This window comes from Saccopteryx leptura, chromosome 6 (assembly GCF_036850995.1).
Source record: "Saccopteryx leptura isolate mSacLep1 chromosome 6, mSacLep1_pri_phased_curated, whole genome shotgun sequence".
Classification (NCBI taxonomy): domain Eukaryota; kingdom Metazoa; phylum Chordata; class Mammalia; order Chiroptera; family Emballonuridae; genus Saccopteryx; species Saccopteryx leptura.
The window spans coordinates 36287484-36306053 of record NC_089508.1 but is presented as its reverse complement, the minus strand read 5'-3'; the positions used below and the strand labels follow the sequence as shown (position 1 = coordinate 36306053).

The 18570-nt window shown below is 46.0% G+C and overlaps 1 protein-coding gene across 1 annotated transcript in view; it reads left to right on the top strand.

Moving 5' to 3' along the window:
* The window catches only part of MTHFD1 (methylenetetrahydrofolate dehydrogenase, cyclohydrolase and formyltetrahydrofolate synthetase 1), a 66306-nt gene extending 50727 nt beyond the window's left edge, over nucleotides 1-15579 (top strand). The window contains exons 22-28 of the mRNA XM_066388475.1: nucleotides 1635-1676; nucleotides 4851-4951; nucleotides 5940-6117; nucleotides 8132-8239; nucleotides 8779-8931; nucleotides 11707-11800; nucleotides 13859-15579. Coding sequence (XP_066244572.1) covers nucleotides 1635-1676; nucleotides 4851-4951; nucleotides 5940-6117; nucleotides 8132-8239; nucleotides 8779-8931; nucleotides 11707-11796 — 672 coding nt within the window. The 3' untranslated portion in view covers nucleotides 11797-11800; nucleotides 13859-15579. The remainder of the gene's footprint in view (nucleotides 1-1634; nucleotides 1677-4850; nucleotides 4952-5939; nucleotides 6118-8131; nucleotides 8240-8778; nucleotides 8932-11706; nucleotides 11801-13858) is intronic.
* The last annotated feature ends 2991 nt before the right edge of the window (nucleotides 15580-18570 follow it).

The window sequence follows — 18570 nt, the reverse complement described above, 5'->3', positions numbered from 1 at the left end:
ATTTTTCAGATCTCTTCAGTATCTGGCTTAATTGAAGACCACTAGGTTTTCATCTTCTCCATTTGATCTTCTATGATATCCCATGTCACCCAATCTTTGGAAAAGCCCAGGGTATCCTCAGTGAGAGAGTAAGAGTGAAAGGATTTTAACATTTAGCATTATTACGGAAATAGTCTTGACCTTGAGGACCCCATGAGGATTGGGTCTCCAGGCCTCGCTGTGCGGACCAGCGCCATAACACACCCAGCAGCCTCTCCAGTCCCGACTTGTCGCCCAGGTTTCAGAAGCACTCGACCCAGGGCCCCTTCCTGCTAGCCGTGCAGGATGGACCCCCTTTTCCTTCTCAGTCAGCCAGCATCTCTCTCTCTCTCGCACCCCCTCACTCACCCTCCCCACGTGGCACCTCCTCTTCTGTCCGCCTGACCTCAGGGTCTAAAACTAATGCTGGCACTTCCCCTGGGCAGCACTGCGAGGACGGCTTCACACACACCTCTGCCAAGGAGCTGGCCCGCTGCTCGCATACCTCGTGGAGCTGCATGCCAGGCCCAGAACGAGGTGGCCAGGCCGGCCCCACCTCCAGCCCCACCTCGCTGTGGCTGGAAGAGAGTTGGAGCCCCATAGTCTGCCTGGGGAATGGGAGCATACCAGGCTGGAAAACGGAAGGCTTTTTAGTCACTGTCCATTGCCCACAGCGGGGTTCATGGAATCCGCGCCTTCGCCCCCATGCTCATCCCTGTGGGTGCAGCAGGCTGAGCCGCCAGGCTCCTCTGACCTCACCGCTTCAGTGTTGTGAGACCTTGAACTAGGCAGTGATAGAGGAAGGGAGTCCTGCATGGTGTTTCCCTAACGTGTGTACTGCGCAAGCCTCCCAGTTCAGCTCCACAAAGGCGTGGGTTGGCTCTGCAGACCAGCCCGTTACAGGGCTTGTCTCAGACTTCTTTGGCGGCCGTGTCAAGGTGGCCTTGGCAGGGGCTGACAGCTGCCTTTTCCCCCCACACTCACCTTTTACTTCCACCCCCACTGCTGTGTGCACCACTCAGAAGTTATTCCCCCTGCCTAGAGCATACCCCCCCCCCCCCATTGATCCTCCTTTCTTACCGCTGTAGTTCAGGTCATAAAAGTTCCCACTCTTGCCTGACCAGCGGTGGCACAGTCATTAGAGCATCGACCTGGGATGCTGAGGACCCAGGTTCAAAACCCTGAGGTTGTTGGCTTGAGTGTGGGATCATAGACATGACCCCATGGCTCCTGGCTTGAGCCTAAGCTCGCTGGCTTGAGCAAGGAGCCACTGGCTCAGCTGGAGGCCCCCCACCCCCGTCAATCATTGAACAACATTGAGAAAGTAATCAAACAACTAAGGTGCCGCAACTATGAGTTGATGCTTCTTATCTCTCTCCCTTCCTGTCTGTCTCATGCTAAAAAAAAAAGTTCCCACTCTTCTCAGTAGTCATTTTTGTCCTGTGCTGTAGAATTGGTCATACGCCCTGAATCCTTAAGGCAGGAGACGGCCTTACACAGCTGTTTCTCTCCCACCTGTGCACTTCTGGCCTTTTACATGTGGCACACACCATTTTAAGCTGGTATCTAATTGTAAATAGAAAACGTCTCTGACTGTTTGCTTCCTTTCCTTCCAGGTCACTGCTGGGATGCCTCTTCCCAAGGCTTACATAGAAGAGGTAACTTCAATCATTTCCAATTACTTAACATAGAAGGAACCACACCCAGAATCAGCATATCCCAACCAGCTCATTTGGAGATGAGGGGTTATCACTCTGACCCAGGGTTGCTGGGAGCAGAGGGTGCTAAAAGGCCCACAGTGTGCCGAAGAACTGAAGGTCCTGAAGCGGGGAAGGAGTGCATCATGAAGCAGAATTTCCCCACATAGGATATCAGCAAAACCACTGCCCTAGACCTTACTGCTCAGCCAGGAGTGATGTCTGCCCCCAGGGGACATTTGACAATGCCATGAGACATTTTTGTTATAACTACTGGGATTCTGTGGGTAGAGGCCAGGGATGCTGCTAATATCCTAGGGTGCACAGGACACCCCCCCACTACAAGGAATTACTTGGCCCAACATGTTAATCTTGCTGAGGCTGAGAAACCGTGCACCAAACTGATGGAAGTTTCCTTGTCTTCCCTGCACTGGTTGCTCAGTTCCCAAATGCCATTCACATCAGAAGCAAATACAGGGACCTTTTTAAAATGTCTTCCTCTGCAGATTTAAATACAGATTAATGGGCCAAGATACACTGCATCCTGGTTATTTTTCTGGGCGAAGTTTCCAGAGGCTGATTGAGCTTGAACCTTTTCATGTTTACATCACTTACCATCAAAGAAACATCTCTAGAGCCAGTTTGGGGTGGTTATAAGAGACTCAAATGAGATGGTACGGTCAGCTCCTCTCACTAATGCAATTTTCTGCCTTTTTTGGAAGCTTGTACATTGTCAAGCAATACAGGGTCACTGTTTAGGCTCCAAATGAAGTATTTCAAAAACAGCTAGAGAAGAATTGTTGGTGCTTGGCGTCTGCCTGTCTTCTGAGTTATGGTTTGCCTTTTATGGCCATTCGGCTGACTCACGCGTGGGAGGGGAATTCACAGTTCTGGCCCTCCTGCCCCCCTCCGCCTTTCCTGTGTCTAATTAGACGGCTGCCCCTCACCGGCCCAGCTGGCATCTTCTTTCAAAAACTCTACTTATTTAAAACTGTTCTCAAGCTGTGTTACATATTAATTGGTTTTCATGTGACTAGAGGTAAAGAATTAGCGGTGCTTTTCAGAATATCAACTAAATCTTAATCTCAGTTTTCAATAATTAAAGGAAAAACAGTGTAAATCATGGTCATAAGGATCTCAGATGTTTTCTACCTTTAACTTATTTTTTTTCTGCTTTTTCATGGAATCCACAAATTAAGCACTACTGCTGCTGGGTTTTGCTCATGATGCAGTATATGTAGTTTTATATACTACTGTTATATTTTTATTTTTTTAATATGTAATGTGGCCCTGGCCAGTTGGCTCAGTGGATAGAGCATCAGCCTGACATATGGACGTTCCCGGTTTGATTCCTTGTCAGGGCACAAAAGAGAAGCAACCATCTGCTTCTCTCCCCCTTCTCTCTCTTTCCTCCGTTCCTCCTCCTACAGCCAGTGGCTCAGATAGTTTGTGCATTGCCCCAGGTGCTGAGGCTAGCTGGTTGGCTCCAGTGCATCAGCCTCAGGCGCTAAGGATAGCGCAGTTGATTCAGTTTTTAAGTGTATATTAGTGACACACTCTTTGTTTAAAAATTAAACAATATAAGGATATAATATATGATTTGAGTCTTAACAGTTTGGTGCATATTTTGCAACATTTAAAAATACTTCATCAGGCCTGATCTGTGGTGGCGCAGTAGATAAAGGTGTCGACCTAGAATGCTAAGGTCGCCAGTTCAAACTCCTGGGCTTGCCTGGTCAAGGCACATATGGGAGTTGATGCTTCCTGCTCCTCCCCCTTTCTCTCTCTCTCTCTCTCTCTCCCCCTTCTCTCTAATATGAATAAAGTCTTAAAAATTATATATATAAACACACACACACACAGATATATACACACACACACATGTATTTTTGTATTTGTCCAAAAATGGAGTTCTTTAGTTTTGTAACTTAGTAGATCTTTGACAGGTTCCATATAATACAGATTATCTCACTTTTCATAATGTCTCCATGGTGCATATGTATTGAGTATGTATATCATAAATCCCCTTTGAAGGAGGTTTGTGTTATTTGCAATTTTGTTTTGTTTTTGTTTTATTTGGTGAGGAGGGGAGGCAGAGAGACAGACTCCCACATGTGCCCCAACCAAATCCACCCAGCAAGCCCACTAGGGGGCAATACTCTGCCCATCTGGGGTGTTGCTCTATTGCTCAGCAACCAAGCTGCTCTTAGCACCTGAGGTGAGGCCATGGAGCCATTCTCAGTGCCTGGGCCAACTCACTCCAATTGAGCCATGGCTGCAGGAGGAGGGGAGAGAGAGAGAAACGAGGGGGAGGGGTGGAAAAGCAAATAGGGGCTTCTGTGTGCCCTGACCAGGAATCAAACCCACGACATCCACAAACTGGGCCGATGCTCTACCGCTGAGCCAATTGGCCAGGGCTATTTGCAGTTTTTCAGTGCTGCAGTAAATATTCTTAAAAGTGTGTTTCTTTAATTTCTTTCCTTTAAGTTACATACTGTGGTTCTTACAGATGGCATTTATCTTTTTTTCTGTTGTCCCCAGTCAAGGTTCCTGGTTGTGTTCATTAATACCTTTGAAAGCATCACTGATTGCCTCACATTTTCTGACAGTACTTATAGCAGCTGTATAATGAATGCCAGGCACTGTACTAGGCTCTGTCTTCCGATGGAAGGGTCTGTGTAACACTAACTAGAGTTATTTTGCACCATTATATGAGTACATAAAATCTATACACACAGGGATTGTAAATCTAATTTACTTAAGGGCATCTGATTCCCTTCACACAGCAAACGTGCTATTAAGATACGGTGTGATGACAGCAGATATGCCAGTTCTCGTGTTTTCAGGATGCCAGGGCATAGGCGCAGCACACACACACACACACACACACACACACACCCCACTGCCCGGTGTTAGTGGAAAAGTGCCGGTGCAGTGGGACGAGCTCTGCGGGCACACATTCCCTGTGGTGGGAGATGCACCAGCTGATACGCTTTCCGTCACCTTGTCCTGACTGTGCGTGGCTCTGGTTTGAAGAAACAGGTTCCCCTCTAAGAAGCGCCTGGAACTGTTTTCAGCTGTGCTTTCTCTGCCCTCACCCTCATGGGAACACCACCATGTTCACTGTTTCTACAGAACCTGGAGCTGGTTGGAAAAGGCTTCAGTAACTTGAGGAAACAAATTGAAAATGCCAGGATGTTTGGAGTTCCAGTAGTGGTGGCCGTGAATGCATTCAAGTAAGTACGAAGTGTCAGAGTCCAGGGGACGGGGGGGGACCGGGTCAGAGACATCTGGAGCTTTAGCTTTATTTCATTCGGGCCCTCCTGTTGGCTGGTCAGCCTGGGCTACAGGGGTCACTAAGGGAGAGCCTGCGGTACAGTGGCACAGTGAACTCGTCACCTCACCCACTGAGGGGCCAGGGTCAGATCGGCTCCCGAGGGTGCCCTTTCCACCAACTGCAACATAGGCCTGCAGTTAAATGTTCTTTTCGGTCCCCAGAGTTCTTTTGAGCTAACAGTTGTTTCACTGGGTCTGGTGGGATGTTGTCTTGACAAAGAGTTGAATGAACGTGTTGAGCTGGAAGTGTTCCTGCAAGAGAGAACTTGCGTGGGCTCTTTAAGTATAGTAGTGCTGGTTTGGGTCTTGTCATGGCTTAACCACAGCAGAATGGAAAGCAAAAATTTTTGAAAGCAAGTATTTACTGATTTCTATGATGTGCCTGGAATGTTTTGAGTACTTGGCATATATTTGTCATCTGGCCTCCCAAATGGAATGAGTACTATGATTATTCCCATTTTCCCCGTGTGGAAGTCCAGGCACATAAAGCTTATCTAACTGGCTGAAAGTTACCTCGCTAGTACATTCTGGAGCTGGATTTGAACCCAAGCAATATTACTTGATTAATGTCTATTTATCAGCAGGTCATTCACATGGTGGTTTTTGTGGGGGGAGAATTGGTGTTTCTGTTTTATTTTGTTTTAGAGAGCAAGGAAGGAGGAGAGAAAGAAAGAAGAACATCAATTTGTTGTTCCACTTATTTATGCATTCATTGGTTAATTCTTATATGTGCCCTGACCAGGGATCAAACTTGTAACCTTGGTGTGTCAGGACAACACTCTAACTGAGCACCCAGCTAGGGCTCACAGGGGTTTTAATGGCAAAAACAAGAGAGTCTGTCCACTCCAGGCATTGTCAGCACCGTAACATGAAATGCTGTCTTTACAGGACAGATACAGAGACCGAGCTGGACCTCGTCAGCCACCTTTCCAAAGAACATGGGGCTTTCGATGCCGTGAAATGCACTCACTGGGCGGAAGGGGGCAGGGGTGCCCTAGCCCTGGCCCAGGCTGTCCGGAGAGCAGCTCAGGCACCCAGCAGTTTCCGGCTCCTTTATGACCTCAAGGTGGGTTACTTGCAGTATGCAAAGCAAGAGGGTTCTGTGTGGCTGCCTCTCTAGAGCCCGTGTTTAACAGCTTCGGCCGTGTGAGTCCGATTCCCACGTAGGTGAGTTACATGACCACTGCCTGACCCTCAACTCCTGACAGCTTTCTTACCAACACATGTTGCTGCCTACTTACAGAGCGAGGATTCAGGCAAGAACACCCCGGGAGGTTAGCTCACACCCTAACTTTTGAAAAGGCTCACAGTACAGATCCTCTGCTGACAGGAGGAATGGTTAGAACCAAGAAATAATTCACTACGGCCTAGGGCTGCCCCAAGTTCAAAGAGCCCTCAGGTGTAAAACCACTTTCCATCACTGAGTCAACTGTGGTATCTTGCCCAAGCAGAAGTACTGCTTATTCCATGTACAATAAAGTATATAGTTAGTTCAGAGAAAGGTTGTTTACATTATAGGGCTGTATTTGGTGTTCATTTCTCTGTTTATGTATTTCAGGATGTGATTGGACATTAAGTAGTATGCCCACATTTGGAAACTTCATTAGGAACACGGGACAGATGCAGTAGCTAATTCTGCCTGTATTCTCTACGCTGGTTCTTGGCTTGGTTTTTAGAAGATCATCATAGACTTTCAAAAATAGTCATAAAAATGTAGACGAAAAAAACACCATTACTCTTGAGTTTTAACATTCTTTTGCTTCTCTTTGCCCCATACAGATTCAATAAACTGACAGTGATTAACACTCCCATTGTTGACACGGACATTTCCCGTGGAACTTTAGTTATACAGACTGGTTTGAAAATCTGTTCAGCATTTGCACACAGATGCCACAGGCACTTACAGGCACCCTCTCTAAGCCCCATCCACAGTGCCCGCTGTTAGGAACCCCAGGCCTTGAAGGCGAGCGGGAGACCTGGGCCAGGTGGGGTCATGAGGACTTTATAACCCACTTCTGCTTGGAAGTTTGCTCTGCTCTGACCAACAGGAGGCTGCCCCTTTTTGTCTTACTCAGCATCTCTTGGTCTTAAATCACCCCTCAACAAAGTACTTTTGCTTCAGAAGTTCCGAATGTGCCTTAGCCCAACTGTAAGATGCATATAAAAGTAATCTCTATTGCATCTTTATAAGCCATAATTGAACGGTCACTTTATTCATATGCATTATGCAAAGCCCTTTCATAGATTATCACTGTTTAGTTCAAAAGGGAATTTTTATTTTTATAAGTAATTATTCCTTTCAAAAAACTCTGCCCAGTGAATCCTCTTAGCCTTAGTTGCTGGGGAGTATAGTCAGGCATGTTGTCTACTTTTAGCAATCTGCTCATGCAGGTTACCTGTGGTGGCTTTCCTCGCGCTTCCCTTAGGCTCAGCAGCACTGGAGAAGCCAGGCCCGGGAGGAGGCAACCCTGTGGGCGGGGCCAGCCCTGTGCGCGGGGCCTCACTCCTTGGACCTCAGGCCTCCGTCCACTGCACTTTTTGCCTCAGGTGCCACAGAGGGCAAATCCTTTCACACCATTCCCACTACATGTTGATCATAGAAGTCACCAGATTTTTTTAACTACTTCTAAGTAACAGCAATTAGCAATCAATATGTTGTGTTAAGGGGTAGCATCTGCCTCTCATATGCAAACTGAAATTTGTGTGGATGGAGATTGGTTGTTGTGTCACAAACAGTATCCAGGTCTGCTTTGACAGGAGACTGCTCTTCAGTCATAGAACATACTTTTTACTTGCGAAGAAATAATTATTCTTGGGTAGTTAGCAGTATTGTTTGTAATTTACCTAGTGAGATCCTAAATACACACACAGACACACACACCCAGTAACTTTATCACTATAGGACATTTTATATTTATAAAGTCTGGGGCTTATATTAAAAGAAAAGGTTTCTAACCCAGTAAACCTTAAACTGTTTGCACATCTGTATGCACATAAAAACAATTCCTTGCCTTTTTGGGGACTGACCTGGAATGTGGCCATGTCCCAGTTAAAGTCTCCCCCTCTTTCCTGTCTGTTAGCTCCCAGTGGAGGATAAAATTAGACTCATCGCGCAGAAGATCTATGGGGCAGATGACATTGAACTGCTGCCTGAGGCTCAGCACAAGGCGGAAGTCTACACGAAGCAGGTAGGTGTCTGGTGGTTTTGTTCTTTCAGCTGTGTATAAAGCCAGCCTTGGAGTCCAGAAGCCAGGTTCCCCAGCCCTGCCGGGCACCCGCGGCTGCGCTTCCTCTGGGCAGCAGCCTTTTCTGCTCTGAAATAGTGAGTTTGGGTCAGGTGGTCCAGTCCCGAGTTCTTTATCTCCGTAGTGAGTGTGTGGGAAAGCTCTGAGGAAATACAGAATGTCTTACTAAAATATCAAGAGCCCACCTTGAATTGTATCGTCATGTCTGTGCCAAACTATTGTTTTTAATTGGTTATATAGAGGAAAATAAAATAGTCACTTTTGGCATATACAGTTGTGAGTCCTCTCTGTGCCCAACAGGTTCTTTCCCTTTTTTAAAATAATAATAATAACTGAGCTAGAGGGCAGTGACGTGGAGACGGATGTGAGGGGAGTTCAGATGTTTCAAATAAAGTGAAGAACCCACAGCATCACAGCGCGCAGAGGTCCTTCGTTGCAGTACAGCTTTTTACGGTCCCGCTCTTGTTCCCTTCTTCCCCCAGGGCTTTGGGAACCTGCCCATCTGCATGGCCAAGACACACTTGTCCTTGTCTCATAATCCAGAGCAAAAAGGTGTGCCTACCGGCTTCGTCCTGCCCATTCGTGACATCCGCGCCAGCGTCGGGGCTGGTTTCCTGTACCCCCTGGTGGGCACGGTGAGTGGGTGCTGTGCGTAGAGGGTGCTGCGCGCAGAGGGTGCTCCTCGTCTCACGGGGAGCCTGAAGCTGAAAGCAGAGGCCACAGGAGCAGGGTTCATTGCTGAGGAGGAGGTTGGAGTCGGGCCTGTTAGGGTCATTCCTCTTGCTGTGGACCATCTTGGTATCAGTTCGAGGATGATGTCATGACTACTCGTACTGAACAACAGTTCTGTCTCCCTGTGACAGTGCGGCCGTGAGTGAGTCCAGGGTGGGCACAATCGGTAGGCTGTGCTAGTGCTTATAGGTAATCACAACTGACATGGCATTTATCAGGCACCTAAGTTCAGGCTCTTCAAGAGCAAGGTCTCCATTCCTTGGGCAGATACTTTTAATGAATATTAACACTTTTGCTCAGAGGATATGACTCTTGGGGAATAGGGGCTGTCACTGAATGAAAGTGACATTCTGGTCACCCCACGCATCTGTCTAGAGACTGTAGAATTTTGAAAAGTAACTTTTCTTTTGAAGTCTCTCACATATGTAACATGAAGAAATCACGTGGCTTTCCCCCCCTTTTAAGTAACAAAATCATGGTTCACAGAGACAGCCGGATGGACCCCTTTCACACATCACTATGGAGCCAGCAACTACTTCTCTATATTGCTCTTCTCATTACAGATGAGAGTTTATAGGGGACATCTTTGTTTGCTTGTAAATAAAATGAATCTCAAAAAGGGGGGGGAGTATATAACATGAAAGCTGAATCCTGTTTTCCCCTCTGCTGACGTTGGCCTTGGGCTTGTTATTAAAGATGTGACCCTTCTCTCCGTTCCTGGTGTGAAGCGGTGTCATCACCCAACAAGGGTGGTCAGACAAGTGTCTGTGAACCAGCGCTCCCTCAGCCACCTCAGAGAGCAGGAGGTTTAGTTTGTTATTTCATCAGTCATTGGGGTTAGAAGTTTTCTTTTCACAGGAACGATAAAGCATTTACTCAGCACCTTGAATATTGCAGAAACACGTGTTCTTTCTGGAGAAATTGGTAGCAGCTGCCAGCTGAGAGCAGTGGCTGTGGTGTGTGCGTGTAGAGGGGTGGCTCTAGCCATGAAAGCAAAACCAAATGGTCAGGCCAGTGAGAGCTTGCCTGTAGCTGGGAGCGAAATGCATCCTGCCCAACTCAAGACTCTCACCTAGACCAGACTCGTGCATTAGAAGCCAACTTGGCCTGACCAGGTGGTGGCACAGTGGATAGAGCGTTGGACTGGGATGCAGAGGACCCAGGTTCAAGACCCCGAGGTCTCATCTGGTTTGAGCAAAGCTCACTAGCTTGGACCCAAGGTCGCTGGCTCGAGCAAGGGGTTACTCGGTCTGCTGAAGGCCCACGGTCAAGGCACATATGAGAAAACAATCAATGAACAACTAAGTCTCGCAACGAAAAGCTGATGATTGATGCTTCTCATCTCTCTTCGTTCCTGTCTGTCCCTATCTGTCCCTCTCTCTGACTCTCTCTGTCCCCTCTCTCTGTCACTGTAAAAAAAAAAAGCCAACTGGTCGAAGACATTTCCACACATAACCTAAATGCCTTAAACAATCACTATTTTTCATGCCTCCTAATTCTACTACAGCCTGAACAGGACTCAGAAGTTGAGTATTAATTCAAGGTGTGGTGGCTGCTTTTCTTAGTCTTAGATCATAAATTCATGTGTGTATGTATACATAATCTTTCCATTTTTAAAATTTTTCTGATTATCAATATGATTAATGTTTTGGGGGGGAATCCTCTTTGGATAAGAGTAAAAATACTGAGAACTCTAATCACTGTTTTGGGACCATCTTTAGCATCTTCCGCCAACAGGCTAATTAATGAATGTGTGTCTGCATCAATGGGCATATGGCCTTTATCTTTATAATGTCACATTCAGGTTTTTCTGCTAGGTCTGTGGACCCACGCCTTCCTTCTCCTCCTTTCCCTACACCCAGCAATGGTACCTCGTACAGAATTTGAGAATAGAGACCAATGTCAGGTCTCCATAATATGTTCTAGAAAGTACTAATTGGCACATGTCAGAATTAGGTTTTCTAAAGTGTAGGTGTTCCACGTTACAAAAGGTGGCTTATCCTTTTCTATGACATTTTTATAGTTATGTTGGAGAAGTTCAGCTTGAACTCTTTTCCTGTCTGGATCTGATTTGGAGCTTTGTATTCATTATATAGGACATTGTTACAGATAAAATACACTGTTTTCACTTGTAAGCATCTAAGTAGATATTTGTCAAAGCCAAGTCTTTGGAAGAGAAACAGGTGTAAAATATAAGCCATGAGCATCACAAGTTCTGTTTTAGAAGGCCAGTTTGGACCAGTAAGAGCAGCGATTGTAAAACCATCTACGTTATATAGAAAAATGTGTTGGTCCAAGTTAAAGAATGCTAATTTTTAATGTGTTGCTGAAGCAGAAATAATACGGGTATCTATGCAAGACTGATTAAAACAAAGTTAACAGTGGACAAGCCCCGTACCTCCTCGTGGGCTTGTGAGATGAGGCTGCGAAGGTGAGTGACTGTCAGTACTGAGGGCAGCGACGCCTGGCATCTGATTGCTGAGGGGTCAGAGGCTTTCTCTTTGAGGTCCTAGCAGGAGCAGTTACTTTATTTTTAATGTTTTAACAAGAGGAGTGCCACTTTATTGAAAACTATAAAACAATATTCTATCTTAGTGCCTTGGACTCTCTATCTAAGGGGCACATGGGAAAGAGAGATGGCTGTCCCTTTACGTTTAATGCTGTTTCACATCCCCTAGATGAGCACAATGCCCGGACTCCCTACCCGGCCCTGCTTCTATGACATTGATTTGGACCCTGAAACCGAGCAGGTGAATGGGCTGTTCTAAACTGGTAAGTTGTTTCTGGTGAGAGTTTTGCCTTTTGCTTTATGAGACATGTTTATAAATTATAGGACTCCAGCTAAAGTGTTACCTTTACAGACAACCCAAGGGGATGTCACAGGCTGGCAGTGAGGGGGGAAAGCCGCCGTCTCATGAACTAAAGAGGGACTGCTGCGGAGGCTAGGCCTTGCCGGAGGCAGGGAGGCTCTGGGTTCTGAGGTGGTGGCACACGGGAGGACAGGAGCAGCTGGGGTCTATATACTAAACAGACAGCAGGTAAGAGTTGAGAAAATGAAGTCCCTGGCCAGTTGACTCAGTGGTAGAGCATCAGCCTGGTGTGCGGAAGTCCCGGGTTCGATTCCCAGCCAGGGCACACAGGAGAGGCACCCATCTGCTTCTCCACCCCTCCCCCTCTCCTTCCTCTCTGTCTCTCTCTTCCCCTCCCGCTGGGGATGGCTCCATGGCCTCTGCCCCAGGCGCTAGAGTGGCTCTGGTGGCAACAGAGCGACAGCCCGGATAGGCAGAGCATCGCCCCCTGGTGGGCGTGCCCGGTGGATCCCGGTTGGGCGCATGCGGGAGTCTGTCTGACTGCCTCCCCGTTTCCAGCTTCAGAAAAATAAAAATAAAATAAATAAATTATATTGATGAAATAAGTCAGGAAAAAAAAAGAGTTGAGTACAATATTTAAAATAAAGAACAAGTAAATTTAAATCAACAAACTGACCAGTATTTCAATGGGAACTATGCTCCTCTCACTGACCACCAATGAAAGAGGTGCTCCTTCTGGAAGTGCAGTGGGGGCCAGATATATGGCCTCAGGGGGCCGCAGTTTGGGACCCCTGTCCTAGAAAGTAGAAAAGAGAAGGAAACACCAGTGCAGAAGTTCTTGGGTCTTAACTGAAAGGCCCCGAGGGCTCATCACAATGGATGAGCTGAGACATCAAGGTGAAGTTTCAAACATCAACAATGAAAATCCTAAAACTCCTCCCCCAGAGAATGGCTTGCCTCTGAAAAAATGAGAATTAGACTGACCCATCTGTCTCATCAACAGTAAGAGGCTTTGTAGACAGTTGACGAATAGCCTCCAAGTTCACAGGGAAAGATGGCTTGCCACTTGTATTTACACCCTGCCAAATCCATCCAGATGTTTTCAGACACAGGTTCCCCATTCCACACCTTTCCCTGGAAAGGGATTTAGCGATATACTCCAGCAAAATGAGGAATAAACCAAGAAAAGAAGACATGGCTCTTGGGAAACCAAATCGTGATCTAGACAACACTTAGGGGAGGCCTGACAACTGCAAGTGACCTAGAGTTGCAAATCCAGTGTGGAACAGGAGGGAGAATTGAGAAAGACTAGAAAGAGCAAGGAAAGACAAGTGTATCAAAGGGTAATAATGCAACACAAAAGCTCTCATATCTGCCTGGCCAGGCAGTGGCGCAGTGGATAGAGTCGGCCTGGGATGCTGAGGACCCAGGTTCAAGACCCCGAGCTCGCCAGCTTGAGCGTAGGCTCATCTGGTTTGAGCAAAGCTCACCAGCTTGAGCCCAGGGTCACTGGCTTGAGGAAGGGATAACTCAGTCTGCTTTAGCCCCCTGGTCAAGGCACATATGAGAAAGCAATGAACTAAGGTGCCGCAACAAAGAGTTGATGCTTCTCCTCTCTCTCCCTTCCTGTCTGTCCCTCTCTCTGTCTCTGTCACAAATAAAACAAAACAAAACAAAAACCTCATATTTAAGAAAGTAAAGGTCCAGGTGGAAGCAAACAGCATTCATCATCCGAGCAACTGTACGGATGGTTGCTCACAGAAGCAGTGCTGCTGCCATAGAAGAGAGGCTGAGCTTGATGCTAGGGGAACCCTGCTCCTCCAGGGGGCCAGTGTGACAGGGGAGAAGTCATCCCGGCTCGTGCCTGGTCTGGCCTGGAACAGTATTTGCATAGCCATAGTGTAAATGCAGTGCACTGATTTCAAGTCTGTGGACCGGCCCTAGAAGAGTTGTGGAAGGGGAGAGGGAACATTTCAGCAGTCAGAAAAAAACGTTTATTCCTGTTTCTTTTTCCTTCCAGTCTGTCCATCTTCAGGAATCTACTCTGACAGGCCAGTGTGTATTCAGACCTCCTGTCAGGAGTGTGGGGGATCTTGAGAGAAGTCAGCTCCTGCCCCGAAGATCTGAGAGAAATCATGGGAGTTTCCCCAGAAGTTTTTCTTTGGCCTCAATTCTCATCATCATGCCTAAATTAACATAAATCATGCACATGTCTATTTACTGAAATTTCACAGAATAAAAGAAAATAATTTTGCTGGCTTGATGTTTAAATATAAAGTGTAACATTAAGAGACTGCTGTAGTATGTCTGCCACCCTGTGTGAGCCATTTGCCTAGTATGCGTCTGGGACTAAAGCAAGTTGTTATGTATACTTTATGATACTGTTTTGTTCAAAGGAGAAGATGGTGCATGCTTGTGTATTTCTGGGAGACACGTATCAGCAGGGTATGGAGGACATACCTTTTTATTTTATACATTTCTATGTTTCTTTTTTTAATTATTGTTTTTTTACCCTGGGAAATTATTGCTCATACAGGTTTTGGTTCTAAACTTCTTGGAGTTCCCATTTCTGTCATAGCATTAGCATCATTTATTTCTAGGGTCCTCAAGATAGGATGGTCATATACCACTAACCATAGATTAGCCTTTTTTTTTTTTAAGGTAAAAGAGAGATAGTGAGGCAGACTTCCTCATGCACCCTGACTGGGATCCACCCAGCAACTACATTTGGGGCCAATGCTTGAGTTCTGAGCTATTTTTAGCACCCGAGGTTGATGCTTTCCAAAGGAGCTATCCTCAGTGCCTGGGGCCATGCTTGAACCAATTGAGCCACTGGCTGCGGGAGTGGGAGGGGAGAGAGGGGAAAAGACGCAGATGGTCGCTTCTCCTGTGTGCCTTGATTTTACATAGGACATAGAGGTGTGGGCGCGTGAGAAAAACCCACTCATAGTTATTTTGGTTTAGTTCATTGATTGCTTGTTGTATGTGCCTTGACCAGGCAAGCCCAGGGCTTCAAACTGATGACCTCAGCATTCCCGGTCAACACTTGATCCACTGCACCACCATAGGCCAGACTGGTTTTACTATTTTTAATCCCCTAGGTTCACATCAGTGTTGTAATACAATGTTTTACAGTCCAAATAAATAATGGCAGTACTTTAGGGCATACAGCAAAGGGGTCATGAGTGTGTAGTCCCAGCTCCACATTGTGCACTGCCTGGCGCATGGTGTACCTTCAATGGTGGTGTCATTTCCTGCTCCAGAGCATCATTCAGGCCTTGTTTGCACAGAGTTCATTGTTCTGATGGTTTGGGGTTTATTTCAATGTCCTGTAAAACCTCATCTGGGATGAGACTTGTTGGGAATTCAGTTTGTAAACAAAGAAAGAAAGCAGTCTGTCGTCAGACATGATGACTTAAAGATCATCTTCAAGATTTTAGCCTTCCTGCCTGACCAGGCAGTGGCACAGTGGATAGAGCATTGGACTGGGACGCTTAGGACCCAGGTTCAAAACCGTGAGGTCACCGGCTTGAGTGCGGGCTCACCAGCTTGAGCACGGAGTTGCTGGCTTGAGCATGGGATCATAGACATGACCCCATGGTTGCCCACATGGTCGCTGGCTTGAAGCCCAAGGTCGCTGGCTTAAGCAAGGGGTCACTTGATCTGCTGTAGCCCCCCCTGGTCAAGGCACATATGAGAAAGCAATCAAAGAACAACTAAAATGCTGCAATGAAGAATTGATGCTTCTTACCTCTCACCCTTCCTGTCTGTCTGTCCCTCTCTCTGACTCACTCTGTCAAAAAAAAAAAAAAAAAGATTTTAGCCTTCCTGGTATCACCAGCAGCTATGTGGGTTTAAATCCTTATGTTTATAGGAATAATAAACACAATTGGTGGGAGAGGAGGTTTATAAGCCAAAGATGATAAAGCCCTAATACAATAAATAATGCAAATGTTTTTAAATAGGTATTTATTGCTTGGAATGAATGGATTATCACCAATGCAAGAAATTCCTCAGAATAAGTACAATATGCCTTCAGTAAAAATTCAGATGTTACAACTTGCTTTTTTGTCACTTGGCAATGTATCTGAAATCTATCTTATTTCTTATGGGTATGTAGTGTTTAAACAGTCCTATCAATGGGCACTGAGCATTGTTAGAGGGATTTGCTTTTCTAAGTGGTGTAGCAGTGAATATTCCCATGTTGTGTCTCTGTGCAACATGTACCAAAGCATCTATAGGATAAATTCCTAGCAACTTGCTCAAAGAATGCCTTCTAGCTTCAAAAATGAGAGCTGACCTTTCGTTGGGAATAGATGGAGATAAACTGTAATAGAACAGATCTGTAAGTTAGCTTTATATCTTAACTTTGCAGAAAGATAAAATTGCACTGCTACGGCCTGCCAGGTGAACTTGTTAAAGGCATCTGACTCCAGAGCCCCTGCCTCTGCCATCATTCTGCCCTCAGACTCTTCCTAGAAGGCAAGCCCTGCGAGGCTGTACAGAAATGAGCGTCCTATTTGTGACAGATGGGAAGCCCATTTCACATCCCTTCAGAAGGAAGGGATAATAAAAGGTGGAAGGAGCAGAGAAAAGAAATAAAGAAGTTAAGAAAGCTGCTGAACAATTATTATTCATGGCATGGGTTTTGTGGAATTGATTCTTTAATCTGTGATAAAGAAGAGGTATAAAGAGAAGGCATAAGAAGAAACAAATAGCCTGACCTGTGGTGGTGCCATGGATAAAGCATCAACCTGGAACACTCAGGTTGCCGGTTTGAAACGGGCTTGCCTAGTCTAGGCACATGTGAGAATTGATGCTCCTTTCTCCGTCTCTCTCTCTCTCTCCCCCTCTCTAAAAATGAATAAAATTTTTTTTAAATAAAAAAATCACTATTGGTACTGGGTAGTTGAAAAACTGAATTCAAAACATGCAGAATTAGTGCTTGGGGTACATATTAGTGTGTGTTGCCAGAGAAGGTCCAGTGCCTTTACTTCGGCGTTAAGAGCCCTTGCATATCACTGACCTCCCTGCCCCCATTGCTCCCCTTCTCTGGGTTGCTAATGCCTTCCCTCCCCACAGTCAGATTACTGACAAACAGGTTGCACCTTCTCTGATCTGCACCTCAGAGGCTGCTGCTATGCACTGAAGATGTATGTACATTTCATTCAAAAGAGACATTTATGTGCTGTCAAGTGAGGCAGATTACAACAGGGTTACTGCTGAGTGTGTGTTGGCTGGTGCAGACCTAATGGTGCTGAAAATCAGATCCGGGCCCTGGCCGGTTGGCTCAGCGGTAGAGCGTCGGCCTGGCGTGCGGGGGACCCAGGTTCGATTCCCTGCCAGGGCACATAGGAGAAGCGCCCATTTGCTTCTCCACCCCCCCCCTCCTTCCTCTCTGTCTCTCTCCTCCCCTCCCGCAGCCGAGGCTCCATTGGAGCAAAGATGGCCTGGGCGCTGGGGATGGCTCCTCGGCCTCTGCCCCAGGCGCTAGAGTGGCTCTGGTCGCGGCAGAGCGACGCCCTGGAGGGGCAGAGCATTGCCCCTTGGTGGGCAGACTGTCGCCCCTGGTGGGTGTGCCGGGTGGATCCCGATTGGGCACATGCGGGAGTCTGTCTGACTCTCCCCGTTTCCAGCTTCAGAAAAATAAAAAAAAAAAACCAACAAAAAACAACAACAAAAAAAACAGATCCGACCAGAGAACTAGAACTGCAGGTTCATTTAATGGTGTACCAGGGAAGAAGGGGTGGAGGCTTATTGTGGGTATATAGGAACCAGGACGGGAGAAATGGTATGATCAGTTGAGATCAGATAAATACGTATAAGCTATTTTATTGGCATACTGTATCTGGTGATGTTAACAAGATAAACTGTAGGTAGGATAATTTCTCTTCAGATTGGAGAGAGATATTTATAGCCTGTTACTCATTATATAATGAAAAGCTACTAATGGAATAACAGACGATGATAAGGGTAATAGCTTCCTAACTGTCACTTATGTGAGTTCAGGGATGACAGATTTCTTTCATGCATGAGGTACTGGGTACATTTTTTAAACTAAGATATGGCATCGGATTCTAGTTATATCCTAAAGAAAAACCACAGTGCAGTTTTGTGTGTGTGTGGGGGGTGTGTGTGCACTATTTTACTTATATTACTATACTACCGTGTGTGTGTGGGGGGGGGTAGAGGTCAGGGATAAGTTATTTATAATATACCTTAAAGAAATCTGCCCTTCAAATAGAAAAATTCACCTCTTTCCTCAACCATCCTTCAGCTTCCACTAGTCCGTTTTCTTTTAAGAAAAGCAAGTGGAATAAGATCTACAAGTCATGAAAGTGGTCTTTGTTGTTTTAATCTGTCCCTTGTTTTATTTCCAACTATTTCCCAAAAAGACAGCTGTGCTACCCTGTCTTCAACTAAATAAGCTCATCTTATTTTTGCCGGAAATTATTGCAAACCCCCAGATCTATTGTACTAGAGTTGAGAAAACTTGGATCTCAGTGGGTAATGACATCTCAATTGGTTATGAATGCTGTGGATTTCTTTGGTCTACTGTAAAGTTCAAAACTGTCAGTAAGCAGGGTTAGCAACCCATCTGGGGATATAAAGGACATTTTCACAGACTGGAGTTTTCTTGAATGAGCAAAGATAAATTGAATTCTTAATTACAACTAAACTAGATGCGTATGAGTTTTCTTGTTTTATAGTTCTTGTCTCCTTTATCTGTGA